Source organism: Lepidochelys kempii, chromosome 4, assembly GCF_965140285.1.
Source record: "Lepidochelys kempii isolate rLepKem1 chromosome 4, rLepKem1.hap1, whole genome shotgun sequence".
In the NCBI taxonomy this organism is placed as follows: domain Eukaryota; kingdom Metazoa; phylum Chordata; order Testudines; family Cheloniidae; genus Lepidochelys; species Lepidochelys kempii.
This window is the reverse complement of record NC_136383.1, coordinates 57,515,324-57,533,501: the sequence shown is the minus strand read 5'-3', so window position 1 is coordinate 57,533,501 and position 18,178 is coordinate 57,515,324. Positions and strand designations below refer to the sequence as shown.

Here is an 18,178-nt window from a genome sequence, read left to right as displayed (position 1 = left end):
AACTGGGGCTTTGGTCAGGCCTGCAGTTAGGTGCTGCTCTTCTCACAGTCTCTCCCCCGACCTTGATCCCGGCCCGGGAATGGAGCCACGGCCTACAGCCGAGGCTGAGGGTGGGACTGGGAACGGAGCTGTGCCAAGGCTGGGGATGGGGACATGGCTGGGGGCAGGACTGGAGCAGAGAGGGCCCGGATGTACCCTCCCAAACATTCCTCCACAGCCCTCTAGGGGGGGCATGCCCCATGGTTTGGGGACCTCTGATCTAGAGTGACACCACTCATGCCTATAGAGTTGTTCCAGAGCAAAATTTGGCCCTGGATTCTGTTAAGATCAACATAAAAAAAGACTTAGTACTGGCAGGCAAATTCTTGCCAGGGGAAACAAGAAGCATAAACCGTAAGATTGCATTAGAATTTATTACAGAGTTGGACTAGTCTCATTACTGTTCAGAAAATCTGATTCTAACACACTCTGACAATCATTTTAATTAAGAAAGCTTTTTGTCAATCACAGTTCCCCGCTGTTCGTAGGTTAAGATAGTTGGCTTTTATCTTTTTATACTAAAGACTTTTTTTTAAAAATTAATTGGCAAATGTAATTATGGAAGTTATTGCGTAGATTCAATAATGGTATTTATCTGAAGGACAATTGAAAAACCAAGCTCATGTATTCTTTAGTAGTATCTATTTAAATTAGGTCAAACAGAGCCTCTCGGTGCAAGAGACTGCTTCATTATTTGCCATGTATGGGTATGGTGTTCAGAATTGTAAAAGTGAATCATCAAAAGTTAGACAGAAACCTGTTTTTTAGGCTGCTACCAAATTCAGGCTTGGTCTGAGCCCTGCTTCACACTACCTCACCAAGGAGGTTGCAGGATGGAGTTGAAAGGTTGATCAAAAAAGGGCCATTAGGAAGAACTAGCCTCCAGTGAGCAACTCTGACATTGGCTGGGGAGGAAGACATCTTGTCCTTGTCCCAACCTGTCTATTCAGGCTAGCTTCTGTATTCAGGATTTGCGTCTAAATGTGGGAATATTCATGTAGGAAGAGAAGGAGGTTTTGTGGTCATTTTTGTTTTTATCAACAGTCCCAATGCCTGCCTTTGCCTGAGGCAGCTGGCACATGGGGAAGGTGTGAGTGTGATGTCAATGCATTGCCTCTTGCATGTCTGGCACAGGAGACATCTCTTTCACTGTAGGAGTGCTCAGGCCAAGCAATTACTATGCCCTGCCATGGACCGTTTACTGCTTCTCTGAACTGGAGCAGTTTACATGTGTGATGTTGCCAGCAAGCATGCACTGGGTCAGCAGTGAAAGTGATAGACAACTTGAGTCCTAGACACAATCTCCTACCCACATACCCTTCCGATGCTCTGTGGAGGGTTGTCTCCATGGGGGTAGGGAAAGCTGCCACAATGCAGGATTTATTAGCAATTAATGGGGGGAGGGAGAAATCACATGGAGAAAGATATTTATAATTTAAATAGTTATTGACACAATATTTTTAATCAAAATCTGCATTTATAGCTTCTGACTGATGGCCATAATCTCTGGTTGTGCAGACCGTTCTCTGATTCGGAGCTGGGCAAAGCAGTAATCAGTGAAAAATATCCTGAATAAAAATACTTTGGACTTCTATACACATAAGAAAGGCCATACTGGGTCAGACCAAAGGTCCATCTAACTCTGTATCCAGTCTTTCGACAGTGGCCAATGCCAAATGCCCCAGAGGGAATGAACAGAATAGGTAATCATCAAGTTGCCCATTCCCATTTTCTGGCAAATAGAGGCTAGGGACACCATCCCTGCCCATCCTGGCTAATAGCCATTCATGGACCTATCCTCCATGAATTTAGCTAGTTCTTTTTTGAACCCTGCTATAGTCTTGGCCTTCACAACATCCTCTGGCAAAGAGTTCCACAGATTAACTGTGCATTATGTGAAGAAATACTTCCTTTTGTTTGTTTTAAACCTGCTGCCTATTAATTTCATTTGGTGACCCCTAGTTCTTGTGTTATGAGAGGGAGTATATAACACTTCCTTATTTACTTTCTCCACACCAATCTTGATTTAGCAGACATCTATCATATCCCCCCCTTAGTCATTTCTTTTCCAAGCTGAATAGTCCCAGTCTTATTAATCTCTCCTCATATGGCAGCCATTCCATATTCATTTTTGTTGCCCTTTTCTGAACCTTTTCTAATTCCAATCCCTTTTTTGAGGAGGGGCGACCACATGTGCACACAGTATTCAAGATGTGGGCGTACCATGGAAGTATATAGAGGCAATATGACATTTTCTGTCTTATTATCTATCCCTTTCTTAATGGTGCCCAACATTCTGTTCACTTTTTTGATTGCCTCTGCGCATTGAGTGGATGTTTTCAGAGAACTATCCACAGTGACTCCAAGGTCTCTTTCTTGAGTGGTAACAGCTAATTCAGACTCCATCATTTTATATGTATAGACATTCAAGAATCAACAAGTGCTTTGTAAATGTATAAAATAAGCCTCAATACTCCAGATACCATTATATTGACATATTGTACATAGGGGATCTGAGACAAAAATGTTAACTTGCCCAAGGTCACATAGCAAGCCTGTGGCAGAGGTGACTGACAAAGCCAGAACAAATATTGCTAAATCCCAGTTCTATGCTAACTAGACAAGATTTTCTTTTCCCATTTAAAATGTGCCTCGTCTTTTATTATCAGACTAAAACACAAGCCACATAGTATGTAAATAAGAATTAAATACCAAACCAGAAAAAGGTGATTTTTTTCAGGTAGTCTATATAGCTCTGTTTTGGCCCTCTTTCCCAAATACCATATGTAGCACCTATAATTTCATCTCAGGCCCCAATTTCTTATTTTACTTGGAGGCAAGCAAAGAAGCAGTGAAACAAGAAAAATCCATCTTTGCACCCTTGTTTAACATTTGCTTAGCAAACAGCTATTCTGCTGCGGGAGGGTTGATTGGTTGTCTCTTTAAAGTAATAGGTTTATTATTGTTTAAATTGTAAAGTTAGATTTCTAACAAGTTCTAAAGCTGAACATAAATACTGGTTTAAAAGTCTCAGAACAGGGCCCCCTACTGCCAAATTTGATAAAGGAAGCCTCTGTTCAACAAGATGGTGGTTAATGGTGAAAACTGTTTCCCTTGCCAGCCAACCCCTCTCTCCTCGCCCATCCCTATAGCATCTGTAATTTCTACAGGACTAGGATGGTTTCCAGCCTTATAGTTTAGAATTATGGAATAAGTAAAATGAATTCATCTTTCCTAAAAAGGATAGTGGAAGAAAAAAGCAAAAAAGTGAAAAGTTACAGAGAGAAAGTAAATTTATGGTAAAAAAAAAAAAAACACCCCAAAACCCAACAACTTACAGGACAAAAGTAGGTGTTTTCTACTATGTGATTTGCAACAACGTTGTTCTCAGCTGACAGGGACATTATGAAGAGCAGAGCATCACGAGCCTGCTGACCTATTGTTCCTTCCCGATGGATGAAGGGAATCAAAAGGGAAAAAATGAGAAAGTTGGCAGCTCCTTGGTCCTCGCTGGTGTGGAAAAACAGTTCCAGAATGGAAGGATCTTTGGCTAGGATAGAGCAGAGTTGGTTCAGCAGGATGACCAGCTCCAACTCCACAGCTGGTGTGGCCGTTCCTGAGCAAGAGCTCAGCAACATCATCAAAGGCTTCAAGATGGGCTTGTGGTGCAGCACAGGCTGATGGGACTGAGTAACCAGCATCTCATATATCTTCAGCTGCTCAATTTTTGTCTCATCGTTGAACTCCCGCCTCAAGCTCCAAAGGAAGAGTTTTTCCATTATGTTCTCTGTGACTACAAACTCAAGGATAGGCCCCATTGCAGCATCTTTTGCTTGCTCCTCAATTAATAAGAAAAGCATATGCTCCACATAATTCTGCACAGTGCTGGCCTCATCTGGTGGAATTGCCCCATATTTCGCCTGAGTATTTTTCAAAGGGTCATGCTTCTCTAGGATTTTTACAACCTAAACAAACCAAATGCACATTTATCATCCCAGTGTACATGTTTAAAAATATATAGTTGAATAAAAAGAGATCACGTCTTTTACTTTTCATGCTTCAAACTTTTTGCACGCTGAAAAATCAATCTTTAAAACTTCACACTTGTCACACATTCTGGACTAAACTGCGACATCTTTACTCACACTGACCAGTCCCTTACTGCACAAGTAGCCCCATTGCTGCAAATTTGGGATTTATTAAAGTGTGGATTAGATAGGTTCTACTGTACTTCAAATCGGAGATATACTATTGTCTTAGGCAAGTTTCTTTCAGTGTCAGACAAACTCTGTGCAACAGAAGCCTGAAGTCAATGGGCCTATGCAAGGTACTATTCAGTGTGAGCAAAGGTTATCAAAATATTGCCCTCAGTAAGGTATGCAGGATTTGTTAAAATTTGGATGTAGTAAGGTAATTAGGAATGGGTGAAAATACCACCCTTATTAATTTAATGGTCAGACTCTGCAAGGCCTTGAGCATTCTATTTTCCAGTGGTAGAAGGTGCTCAGATAAGATATGATCACACAAGGTGCTAAGTGAGAACAGAGAGACAACTGCTTCCTGCACACTCTTGCAGTAATCAGCCCAACATTGGGAACAAGTAATAAATGCAACTGCTCCACCCTGCTCTTTAGGCTAAATCACAATACCACTTCCTTGCCCTTTCTGCCTTCTCTCCCTCCTCAAGGGGAGACAGCAGAGCTGAGGTGAGCTGTTCTCCCACACAGAACAGAGCAGAGGCCACCTCAGTTTGCTCCCTTGACTAGGCTGAATACTACAAGATGTTTAAATTAGAGTTTCCTCACTACAGGATGCCAGTGCAGATCCTCACTAATGGTCCATTGTTCTCAGGCATCAGAAATTTGCTGATCACTACAGATTCTCCTGCAACACATCAGTCCATATGACAGCAACACAGGTTAGTGACAGCTCTCCTAAAATGATGGTAGCTTAACATCTCAGTGGCACTAAGGTCCTCAAAGGAACTTGACTCCCATTGATTTCAAGCCTCTATTGGTTTCAATGAGAGTTAGGTGCCTAAATAACTTTGAGGATCTGGGCTTTAGTGGTCATCACAAGATCAGCCACCAGGTGGCTCTTCAAACCCTACAACAGAGTTTCAGGAACAATAAAGACCCTAGGTCACCTTCCTTTTCAGCACAATACAAACAACAGCTTTTTGAAAAAGCACCTGGCAGGAGAAGAAGCCAGTAATATGTAAATTACACCATGCAACCTGAAAATCTGTAGTCAATTATTAATACCAGAAGAGCTTTTCACCCTTAGATCTAAAAGCACATTGCACAAAAGGTGATTAAGCATTATTCCCCCCATTACACAGATAGGGAAACAATGGCACAGAGAAGATAAGTGACCTGCGTAATACCCCAGTGAGTCATTGGGAGAGCTGGAAACAGAATCTAGGTCTCTCAATTCCAGTACCAGATCATTAGGCAACATTATCTCTCTCTTTGCTGCAAATTTGAGGTCTATCTCAGTGTGGATTAGCAAGGTTCTACTGTAGTTCAAAAATTGAGTTATAATATTATTAAACATGTTTTAATGTTAGCCAATAAACTCTGTGAAATACAGGCTTGTTTCTGGAAAGTGCAATGTTACCATACCAGTCTTTGCTTTGAGTGGATTCCTATGAACACAACCTACTTCAAATCAATAAAACTATCAAGTATTACTGAATTATATTACCTGTCCCCAGTGCGTTTTAAACACTATCATGCATGTTTCTGGGTCAACTCCCTGCAGGTTCACAGCCTGCCGGTTCTTGCTTCTACTAATACCGGAGGACATCATAAATTCTCCAAAGGTCAATCCTACTAGGCCATATTCAATTTCTGTTGAAAACTCTGTAGTCAAGTCAATGAGGTGCAAGCATCACTGTAGGATGGACATTTCTTTATTGACTCTGCAGCTCACAGAAATCTGTAAAAATGACAAAACACATCAGATTGTATTGCAGGACAAAGCAGGACTTAGTTAAACACTGACATACATTTCCTTGAGACTTCGATCTGAGTGGAATGCTTTGTAAGCAAATTGCTTCAGGCTAGATTCCCATACCTTTAGTAACAATGAGTAGTACCTTACTCCTCAAATAGCCCTGTTGAAGTCAGTGAAATTGTGTGTGGAGTAAGGTGATATATTCAACATGAATAAGGGTATTCGAATCTGGTATACATGAACATTTACTTTTTGTGTGAGTGTGTGCACATGCTTTCTGACATCCTCCTCTCTACAGTATTGCTTAGTAACTAACGACATTCTGCAAGCTATACATCTAAACAAGCTATAGGTTATTTCTGGGGCTTTTTAAGATAATCTTTTCCTTACAAACAATCATTCTTTCAAACACTTGACCTTTTTGATTAATAAAGGTAAATGGTGTACATTTAGAAAGCTCTGTAGAACACTGCATACAAATAACAGGATTAATTGATACAATGTTAAACACACCATAAACATGGAACATAAAAGTATAGAAGAGAAGAAAAGAACTTATGTTATCCAAAGTCACATTAATTAAAGTATCATATTAGTTCAGAGGACTTTGAGAATAAGATAGAGACCAAACACTGGATTTTTCTTTTCATGCATTATTTACTACTTGTATATCACAGAATCAAAGCAGTGATACACCTTCAGGGTAGAGTCAAAATGAAACAGAAAGACAGACATCTCCCAGATATTTATGAGAGGCTTATGAGAACATACTGTTCCCCCAAGCACCAAGGTCTTGGACAACCACATAATTCCACATTTCCCCTCTGCATCTATTTTTTTCTTGGGGGTGGGGGAGAACAGGCAAACCAGCTGGGCTTTCAATTTCACACAAAAAAAATCTGGACATTTAATTTAACTCTCTCCTGTATAACAACTGAAAATCCCTGTAAGAAGGTAGGAACAGAGAACAAATGCATACAGGTGAGATTATATTGTGAACAGTAGGTCAGAACAGAGAATATGGAGTTAAACATGATTATTTATAGAGATGTTCTGTCTGAAACATTATTTTTCTCTTCAATCCCTGTTCCAACTCTAGACATCCTAGAGCTTTGTAAACTTATGATAACACTTCTCTGTCAACTATGAGGCAGATATTGAATCAAATTCTACTGTCCCTGTAGATTTTCATGAATACAGGTAGAACACACACACACTATATAATATATACAAAAATAAATAAAAACAGGAAATTCTCTTGTCTTAATAAAACCACATTGTAAGACTGTTGTCTTGGCTGAATCTCTTTTGGTTTTAAAGAATACAATTGTTGCATAATCCAGAGGCCTTTAACAATACATTAGGTATTCTTTAGTATATTTCTTGTAAGATCAAAATTCTCCTCTCCATGGTAGACGTCTCCCTTATTGTGCTCTACCTACATTCATGGAACTCTGTAGTGGAAGCAGAATTTGTGATCTGAGACCTGCCATATAACAAAGTTTCTCTCTCAATTGTAAGTACAAAATTCCAGGAGTTTACAAAGTTTACAACCTAGGAAATTACACACAAAAATACTGCTAAAAAATCTTGAAAGTTGCAAAGTCAAGCACTCAAGTTGGGAAATGCAAGAATGAAGGTAAGCCTGTGCAACTTTAATTCCAGCCTTCTTGTGCCTATGCATTATGGTACAGTCTTTCATTACATGATCACATAATATTTTTTCTGCAGAGCGCCTGCCTCATTTAGTGCACAGGATGGTCGGTGCTCACATAATGAACAGCTATTGAACATTTTGTTATATCCTTATTGTTCAAAGTGTGACCCTATACCTTATTTACTGCATACTATTCAAACCCTGCATTGAAGAGAGAATATTCATTTCCTCATGGACTCACCTCTAGAATATCATGCTTCACAAACAAATTTATTTTCATGATAACCTGGTGAGAGGCAGTTTACAGATGGGCAGCTGAGGCACAGAAATATTAAGGCCACTAATCGTGGGCACTTAATTTGAGATGCCTAGGACCAGATGCGGGTTGTTTTGAGTACTTAGCATTTAGAACACTCTGTATGTTCAAGCACAGCTCCCTTGTTCTTCAGTTGCACCAGTTAGTGTTCATCACTTCTGCAGATCAGATTCCAGTGTATCAAATCAGACACCCAAAAAATGAAGAGCACATAAATTAGTCACCAGCTGGAAAAATCTGGTTTAAATGACTTTAAATCTCACAGGAACTCTGTGGCAGAAAAAGGGACAGAAGCCAGTTCTCTAGGACAGGTTTCAGAGGAACAGCCGTGTTAGTCTGTATTCGCAAAAAGAAAAGGAGTACTTGTGGCACCTTAGAGACTAACCAATTTATTTGAGCATGAGCTTTCGTGAGCTACAGCTCACTTCATCAGATGTTTACCGTGGAAACTGCAGCAGACTTTATATACACACAGAAATCATGAAACAATACCTCCTCCCACCCCACTGTCCTGCTGGTAATAGCTTATCTAAAGTGATCAACAGGTGGGCCATTTCCAGCACAAATCCAGGTTTTCTCACCCTCCACCCCCCCACACAAATTCACTCTCCTGCTGGTGCTAGCCCATCCAAAGTGACAACTCTTTACATAATCAAGTCGGGCTATTTCCTGCATAGATCTATGCTGTAGCTCACGAAAGCTCATGCTCAAATAAATTGGTTAGTCTCTAAGGTGCCACAAGTACTCCTTTTCTTTTTTCTCTAGGACAGCATTCAATTGTCTTAGTCCTAAGTCCCTTCTGCCCTGCCATCTCCAGCCTGTCCCACTCCTGTCTCCTCATTCCAGTCCCATTCTCTTACATACACCGTCCAAGTCCTTCCCCCGGTCTCCTGCCTGCCATGCTAGCTATTGTCAACTTTGCTTTTAAGTCAGGCACCTTCCTCTTCCAATGTTGCCTGGGTGTCAAGGAAAGCACAGGAGAGAGAGAGAGTCTCCCTTCTCACAGTGCAGGTTCCATCCCAGCCTGCAGCAACCAGGAGCTGCAATTGCAGGACAAGCCCTGCAGAGGCCCTGTAGCCCTGGGCTAGAACATGCCCAGTTGTTCTGGTGATGGAGCTTGCACAGTCCATTCATACCAGAAGTGGTGAAGACTGGAGAATCTTCACAGTTCAGCGGTGAAGATCTAACAAATCTCTACTGTGCACTTCTGAACTGAGATTTTTTTCAAAGGTTTATAACTTGGCCACATTTGGGCAAATTTTCACAGAAACAGTGAAAGGCACACAGGGCCGGCTCTACAGTTTTTGCCGACCCAAGCAATGAAAAACATTGCTGCTGCGGCCAGCAAGGGGGAGAAGCTGCTGCCGAATTGCCGCCGCCGCGGGCAGAACAGAGAAGATACTGCCGAATTGCTGCCATGGCCGGAGGAACTGCCTCCCCTTTTTAACTGTTGCCCCAAGCATCTGCTTGGAACACTGGTGCCTGGAGCCAGCCCTGAAGGCACATCGCGGACAGAGAGATTGCCTCCTGCAAATTTTAAATCCTTGCTTCAAAGCAAGGAATCACTAGAGCTTCTCAACCAAATGGTTGTAAGAACTTTTTTTTAAACATGGCAAAACAATATTTTTCCCTTACCTCATTCTCAGAAACAGCTGAATCATTCTGGATGCAACTTTTTTTTTTTTTTTTTTTTTAAAAAGGCCAGCCTGAGGCAGACATCCAGCATGTAAAATTCCATCCCAAATAGTTTAAGTTTGGCAATGTTATAAGCAACTGGGGAGTGGGGGGAAAGTATCTTATAACCTGAAGTATGAAAAACATTAAAATAAAACAAAGGAAAAATCATGTCTTAAGATGTATATTTATACACAGAAGTTGAAGGGGAGTATGGGTGATCCAGTGACGAGGGTGACAGCCTTCGACTTGGAGACCTGGGTTGATTGCCTTTCCTGCCACAGACTTGCTGTGTGATCTTGGCCAAGTCACTTGGGCAAGTCTTTCTATACCTCAGTTCCCCATCTGTGAAATTTAATTTTCATTTTTATTTATATTTAAAATAAAAAGATGCCTATCCAAAGATCTAGATACCTTAACATCACTATCCCCACAATACAATTACAAAACCAAAATGGGATACTTCCCTATATAAATGGAGTACTGGGAGGATAACTACATTTAAGATTGTGAGGCACTTAGAAACTAAGGTAATGGAGGCTTTCTCCAAAAAAGCTACTTGTATATGTAATAGTTACCACCCTAAAGCTTGACATCGGGGAAACAATAGTACTAAGTATTTCTGTTTAAAAGGTTTCATTTAAAAAGCTTTTTAATATTACATGTACCAAATAAGTGTGTAACATATTGCAGTGTACAACTATACTAATATTTGCCTTTTGCAGCTTTACTGGAAAAAAATCTTTCAGTAACATTAATCAGAGAGGCAGCATTGGCAGCTCCCAATTTACCCACGAAATTCTAACATCCTGAGTGTTTGCTTATAAAAAAACATAAAATAAACACAGCTCATTCCCTTGGTATATCACTTATCCCATTTTGTCTGTACTTTACAGGTTATAATAAATGCACACCTTTATGCAGACAGCTATTATCATACATCAGTGCAGAGCCGCAGAATAAAACAAAGAAACTGACATGTAGCAGATCTAATGGGATTTCCCATCCATCTTCAGAGGGCACTTGGACTGAGTAAATCTGCAATACTTGTCATTGCTGGGAAGTATTATTGCTTTCAACGAGACATCAAATAATTTTTCTGTCCCTCTCTTGAGGCTGTCCACATATCTAATAACACTTTTTGATAAAAGGAAGGCTTTCTATTGATGACTTGGTCATTAGAGGCTCTCACAGGGTTGCCCAAATGCTAGGATTCTCAGCAGGCATGGAAAGACCGAAAGAGAAATTCACCAGTTCCATTCAGAAACCAGAAAGAGGGACTCCAAAGAATCTATTTGCTATGAAGTTCTTGTTCACGACTTTTCCCTCCCTAAGATAATGCAGAATGGGGCAACATATTGCGAGAATGGCCACTGGATCTGCCATTACAGTTTTGCCTTCACTAGGAAAGTTTGTGTATATTTTCCCCCACAACAACTCTACAGCTGCATTATTACTACCAATAGTAGTGGTGCAGGCAGGGGTCAGGTGTTTATAATCACCCTGTCTTGAAAACCCTGAGTCCTGACTATGCTAATGACTTACTAGCTGTATAGATGAACTTTTGCTGGCTGCTGCTCTAGTATGGGTAATACATTTTTTTCTCAGGTAACTGAATCCATATGCCTAGCCATCCAGTAGAAAGAACACAAATGGATCCTAGCTGCAACTACAGCCCCTGGCCTGTGGCAAAAGGACAGTATCTGTGCAGCCACAGTGCATCAAGCCCCCACGTTGGTGGGGAGCATTTCTTTCCCCAATTCCTGAACAAAGTCCATTGAGAACTTGTCTACACAAGGGAAATACCCCAGTTTCCCAGTGTAAAGTTAAATTGTGGAATGTGGTGGTTCTCAGAGTGCCCAGGATTGTGAGTCATCTGGTTACTGCACCTGCCTCCAGCGCTTGTCTGGGTACCAGCTCCTTGACACCACCAGTGTGTTAGTCATCCAAACAATCTCCAATGGGCTGTGCCAGTCCTCATTTTGCCTTGCAGGTTAACAACAGGTGCACCCCACTACTCGAGAGCCTTTGAAGAGTTCCCCTGTAGCCCCTTATCCACTGAACACTCAGAAATACAAGGTTTACTATCCCCAAAGGGACAGTGCACACACCAGCTTGTTTGATTTAGCTCAAGATCTACTCCTTTTATAATATCACAGCACTGAGATACAATTATAGTGAAAACAATCAAATTTATTATCAATGATCAAGATTTAAGAGAGCGTGAGTAAGGATAATCAAGACAGAAGGGTTACATATGAAACAAAATCATAACATGACTGTTAGAGACTAAACGTAACAGGCTAACTTCCTGACTAAGGCAGTCTTATCTCATTCAAAGCCTTTTGCAAGGCTGATTGGGATCCCGTTTTCATGAATGTAAATGTGCTGTCAGTTTACTTCCTAAGTGCAGGATAAAGGGGTGTCTTCTTCATCTCCAACATATGCTCCCAAAGTTTATTGTCTTAGCACACGACCAGGCTAACCCCCATGGCTTATTTTTTCCTGTGTGCTCCTTTCTGGTTGACTCTGTATGTAAATAAAAGCTAAAAGCTGCATAGCGTAGACAAAGCCTAAGGGACAGAATAAGGAAGAATTTTTGCTGATTCGGCAGAACTGTTCAGCTGCCCTGCATGTCTTGTCCATAACTGTACTGCAGTGGGTTTAGGAAGGTATACCGCTACTAGCAAAGGTGGACCATTGCAGTATAAGGGTTAAAAAAACTAGAGTAGTGATTAAGCAAAAGCTGAATAGTTTACAGAGACCTTGAGCTCCTTAGCCATGGAGGTGTTCACCTGATGGGCCACAAGGTCCCACTTGTTTACAGCTCACATTCTTTTGTGAATAGGAGAGTTCTTTGATAGCCAACTAGCATGAATTCCCTGGTGTTCCTGTGGCAGAGTCCCTGGAGGTATAAACAGCCATGTCTTATCCCTGTGTCACACACTTGAGCTCAGAAAGGAACAGGTGAGCTAAATTCAGACTGCGGTTACCACTGATGAAAGGGACAGCATTATTGCACAATACACTGCTATCAGCATACCCTTATTCTTTTCACAAGTATAGGGGGTGGAAACTTATTTTTTTATGGTACTTCAGCTCCTAGTGCCAGTTGGGCCTATTACAGGAAGACCACAATGACTGTGTCAACTTGGTAGCAGTTAATAGTTCAGATCACAGACTGAGTTTAATCAAATTTATGAATAAAGTTGCAACCACAGCCCTTAAAACCCAAGATTTGTATCTGTTTATTCTGCACCAACCTAGCAGTAACACTCAGCCAGAACATAATTTAAGTTTCCTTTCAGTGAAAAGCTGATAATAAATACAACAAGAATAGGAATGTTAGAACTTTAAACTACACTGGGAAGGGGGGGGTAGGATTTTTTTTAAAGTTAGTTTATAAAGATTCAGTCTGAACTGTAAGCTTAATAAAATAATCTAGCTAGGTCTGATTTCTTTTTATTCAGTTACAAACCATAACTATGCTGATTCAGTCCCAAAATCACTATAGAATGTTCTGACAAGAACACAGTCAGCAAGATGAACAACATTAATAAGTTTGAGACAAAAGAGAACTTTCTTCTGTTGAGTTGTATCAGCAAAACATTCATTACATGCAAACACACTCCAGATTAAAATATCATACTGAAGATACTGAGATATTATAGAGAAAGAGCAACCCCTAGGGGGATAAAACAAGTAACTGCATGACAAGCTACCTTGTGATTCCTTTACAAAGAAAAGAATCTAGGTATTAATATAGTATAAAGGAAAAACAAAACAGAACATGCTCATTAAAAAATGGAGGGAAATAGAACAACGACCACCAGATATTAAACAGAAACTGCTTAACATACTGGGCTCTGGTGGTAGAAGAGAAAGACGTCAAAATGATCCACTTAAACCAGGGGTGGGCAAACCTTTTGGCCTGAGGGCTGCATCGGGTTTCGAAAATTGTATGGAGGGCCAGTTAGGGGAGGCTGTGCCTCCCAAACAGCCAGGTGTGGCTCGGCCCCCGATTCTCACCCCCTGATGTCCCCCCCGGGACCCCTGCCCCATCCACCCCCCGCTGTTCCTTGTCTCCTGATCACCCCGGAACCCCCACCCAACTGCCCCCCCGCCGCCCCATCCAACCCCTCCTCTGACTCCTGACTGCCCCATCCGACCACCCCTGCCCCGACTGCCCCCCACCCCCCTTCCTACCTGACTGCCCCCCTGGGACTCCTGTCCCCATTCAACCCCTCCCTGTTCCCCGCTGACCCCTATCCACACCCCCATCCCCTGACCAACCCCCACCCGAACTGCCCTGCCCTCTATCCAACCCCCCACTTACCGCACTGCCTGGAGCACTGGTGGCTGGCGGCACTACAGTTGCGCTGCCCAGCTGGAGCCAGCCACGCCCCGTGCAGCACAGAGCACCGGCTCAGGCCGCGGCTGTGCAGCTGCACTGCCCCAGGAGCTTGCCAGCCCTGCCGCCCAGAGCATTGCGCTGACGGCACAGTGAGCTGAGGTTGCGCGGGAGGGAGAACAGTGGGGGAAGGGCCGGGGGCTAGCTTCCCGGGCCAGGAGCTCAGGGGGCTGGGCAGGAGGGTCCCGCGGGCATTGCTCACCTCTGACTTATATCCTTAGAACAGCAGTTCTCAACCTGCGGCCCAGCTGTGTGTTAAAAAAAATTCAAAATTTGCCATACTGGTCAGGTAGGGGGCGAGAGTAGCTGAGGGGGAGACAGCATCTTGCATGGGGGGGAGGGATAGCTTGTGGCAGGGAGGGATAGCTCAGTGGTTTGAGCATTGGCCTGCTAAACCCAGGGTTGTGAGTTCAATCCTTGAACAGGCCATTTAGGGATCTGGTGCAAAAATTGGTGATTGGTCCTGCTTTGAGCAGGGGGTTGGACTAGATGATCTCCTGAGGTCCCTTCCAACCCTGATATTCTATGAGCGCTCCTGCCAGCAGGAGGTTGGTGAGTGCCATAGGGTGCGGGAGAGTGGGTCTGTGGATAGGTTTTTTGGGGGGAGGCGCTCTGGGCAGTGGTGGTGGGGTGCTGGGAACTAGAGCTTTGCTGGGGTTCTGCAGCATCCCCAGGTTTTAGGTGGGGCTCTGCTCCTGGGGTCAGGTCCGGTTGCTGGGTCCCAGGGTCTGGCTGTCCAGCCCCAGGTGGAGGAGTCTCGGGGTCGATCTCCAGCTGCTGCCTGGCCGCGTACAACAGCATCCCGGGCTCCAGCTCTCCGGCCCCTCCCAGCGGGGGTCCCACAGTCTGGCCACACGGCCCCGCCGGGCAGCATCCAGGGTTCAGCTGCCCAGTCTGACGCGGGGGTCTGTCGCCCATGGCTCAGCTCCTGGCCCTGCTCTGGGCAGGGGCTCTAGGCATAGGGGACTGTGGGGGGACTGTGGTGGACCTGCGGCCCACGTAGCACATCGTGGGCTGAATGATAAACAGTTTGAGAAACACGGCCTTAGAAAATTGATGTTACTTTCTACAATAATTCTGACACCTGTATGAGATAAGTCTTACACACTTGGGGCAAAATTCACCAGTGATGTCAGCAGGCACAAATCCATTTAAGTCATGAGACTGAAGAGGAAAACTCCACTGCAGTTATTTAGAATAGTAAGAGGGGATATATAACCAGAATGATGAAATTAAAAGGAATATTTAGGCTGTATAGTAGGAAAACCTTCCTGACATGGAAATATATGATGAACCTGTGGAATAATCTCCCATGGGAAGCAGTGGAAGCTTCTATGCTTGGTACATTTACAAACTCTTCAGGACAACAGAAAGACGAATTGAGTAACAGTTTCTAGTCTCTAATGTCTATGGACATTACTAGAAACAAAATTAAGCAGTTATTCAATATACTTGCATCCAGAACAATAATGGAAGAATGGACAATCCTCAAAGCCAGACCAAAAATAAAAATCACTAGAGCTGATTGGAAGCATAATAAGATCCACAATACATTTTTATGGCAGTCTACAGAGATTTTTGCACGGTCAGTCTTAATCCACAACAAAAGTACATTAAAAAAAATTACCAACGTGCATTTTTGGGTCCCAAACTTGCAACTAGTTATACACGTACTTAATCTATGCCTCTGTATAACACATTAAAGTTATATGCCACATTTTTAAAATGACCCTTGTACTTCAGCTACTGTATTAAAAACACAATGCCTGCTCTCACGCTTATACTTGCAGAAGAACTTTACCTTTTACATATGATCCCCACTGACGCGCACACACATACACCCACCCAGCCCTATGCTCAATGCTAAAATGAGCATGAGGGAGTGGAAAAATGCTGCAGCCATAAGGTCAAAAAGATTTATCAAGTTCAAGTTACCTACTATTTTAACTGCCTTCTACCAGATTAACACTCAGGGCTTGTCTTCATGTACAGTGCTACAGCTACTACGCCATTGGGAGAGAGGTAGTCAATCCACCTCCCTGAGAGGCAGTAGCTATGTCAATGGGAGGTCTCCTGTCAACACAGAGCTGTCTACGCCTGAGAATAGGTCAGTAGAACTGCATCACTCACAGGGTAGATTTTTATACCCCTGAGTGTCGTAGTTATACTGATATATAGAACTCCGTGTGGATACAAATTTATATCCACGGATGCGGATATCCGTGGATATAAATCGGTATACGCAGAACCGCAGGAGCAAAAGGAGCATAACGTGGGGCCGCTGCTCCTCCGGGGCAGCTGTACCGCCCGTAGCTCTGCCCCTGTCTCTTCCACGCAGCTGTCTGCATCTCCTGTCTGGGGGCATGTGTGCTGCTTGGAAACGAGAGGGCAACCAGAGACAGCTGCCGGTGAGCCTGGTGCCTGTCCCAGTGGGTGGGGCTGGGGGCGGTACAGCTGTGCCGGAGGAGCTGCCGGCATGGGGCACTGGCTGCTGGGAGCGGCAGCCGCACGTTCTGCTCCTTTCGCCGCTGCAGAGACAGATTCCTATTCGAGGATATAATTTGATTCCATGCAGGGCTCAACTGATATAGGTCTGTATTGTAGATCTCGCCGCAAGACTAAATATGCTGTAAGAGCAAAATCTTCAAACAGGCTTAAAATTAAAATAATAAAAGTTGACCTCTCAAGCCCAATTGCGATAATAAGCATTATATCAAGCAAAGCTTCTCTTTTGACTATCCTAAATTTGATATAAATTTACAAAAGCAAATTCATTTTTCCCCTCAGCAGCTCATTTGGCTTACCAAGTTTCTACAAAAAGGGAATTTAACTATTGTGCTTTAGCAATATGTTACATACTTTACAGGAAATGTATAGGGTGTTTTTCTTTAAAGTAATTATAGCTTAGCTAAGGAAATCCCTGCACGTTTGTCAATCGGTTTACAAAAAATGGATTATAGTTATTGACTAGATGGTTTAAATCCATGTGAAAATCTACTGTCATTTACCTCTTTTCATTCTGCAGCTACTGAAAGTTATTTCTTCTAGGGAGATAAACTTCTATAATCATCCCAACATATTTATCCCAACAATTCAAGACTATTATATCTTATATCCTAAAGGATATGAAAGGAAATGAATTTAATGAATGGTCTCTTTGCCTTGAATTCTCAGCTAGAAAACCTTTCCAAAAAGGTGCCTACATACAATAAAATTACTTAAAACCTTTTTTTTCCCCAAAAAAATTTTAATTCCAGAACCTTTTATTTTATTTATGTTGCAAAGTCGAGCACTTAAATGTTTGGAAATGCCAGAATATAAAGCTAGCCAGTGCAACTTTAATTTAGCCCCCTTGTGCATACGCATTATGGTATAGCATATGATCACATAATTCAAGACTTTTCCCCACAGGACCACTGCCTCATTACATGCACAGGATTTAGGGAATGAATCAGGTAGGGTCGTGTAGTCAGTGATACAGTTCGTAGGATACCCGCTCTAGAAGTTGGAAGGCAGGTATATTACCACGTACTTGTTAGAAGATATGCTATTTTTCTAAACTGCACTGACCTACCCAAGAATGCAAATATATTCCAAGAGACAGTACAACTTATAAACAAACTACTAAATACTATAGACAACATAGATTCAAGATAAAAAGGGTCAAATATTTTCAGAGGTTCAGGGGGAGATTTTCAAAGGCACACATGGCAGAAAGATGCCTAGCAACCATTTTCTACTTTTGAAAGTCTGCCCTTCTCTTGCGAGATCTGTTAACCATCTAGGTGCATTTTATTATTAAGAGACTCATTCTCTAATTGAAATTAACTCCCTGAGACCTCCAAGATGATACCCTGTTTTTAAAAAGGAATACTGTACAGATCAGTTGCGGTAAAAATCTATTGGATTGGTCTTTGGTGCATTTTGATTTTTATTTATTTTTTATATAAACTAGTATAAACAGCACACAAAGTCAAAAAAGTTCACTGTTGAACACAAATACACTTACATAATGCAGACTCATTATCAATAGACAAAGCCAAAGTGCAGTTTTTTCTTTAGGATATGGGAGTGTGAAAGGGGGGCCAGGGGTTCTTCAAGGCAATTTCTGTGAAATACAAGT

General features: G+C 42.4%; 1 protein-coding gene across 2 annotated transcripts in view; it reads right to left on the bottom strand.

Moving 5' to 3' along the window:
- Nucleotides 1-18,178, bottom strand: part of FHIP1A (FHF complex subunit HOOK interacting protein 1A) — a 140,657-nt gene that overhangs the window by 52,160 nt on the left and 70,319 nt on the right. The window contains exons 3-4 of one of the 2 annotated variants that reach the window (XM_073341346.2): nucleotides 5,746-5,979; nucleotides 3,378-4,004 (exon numbers count right to left, since the gene is read on the bottom strand). In XM_073341346.2, the coding sequence (XP_073197447.1) occupies nucleotides 3,378-4,004; nucleotides 5,746-5,850 (732 nt within the window). In that variant the 5' untranslated portion in view covers nucleotides 5,851-5,979. The remainder of the gene's footprint in view (nucleotides 1-3,377; nucleotides 4,005-5,745; nucleotides 5,980-18,178) is intronic. The other variant, XM_073341348.2, reaches the window with a different exon arrangement.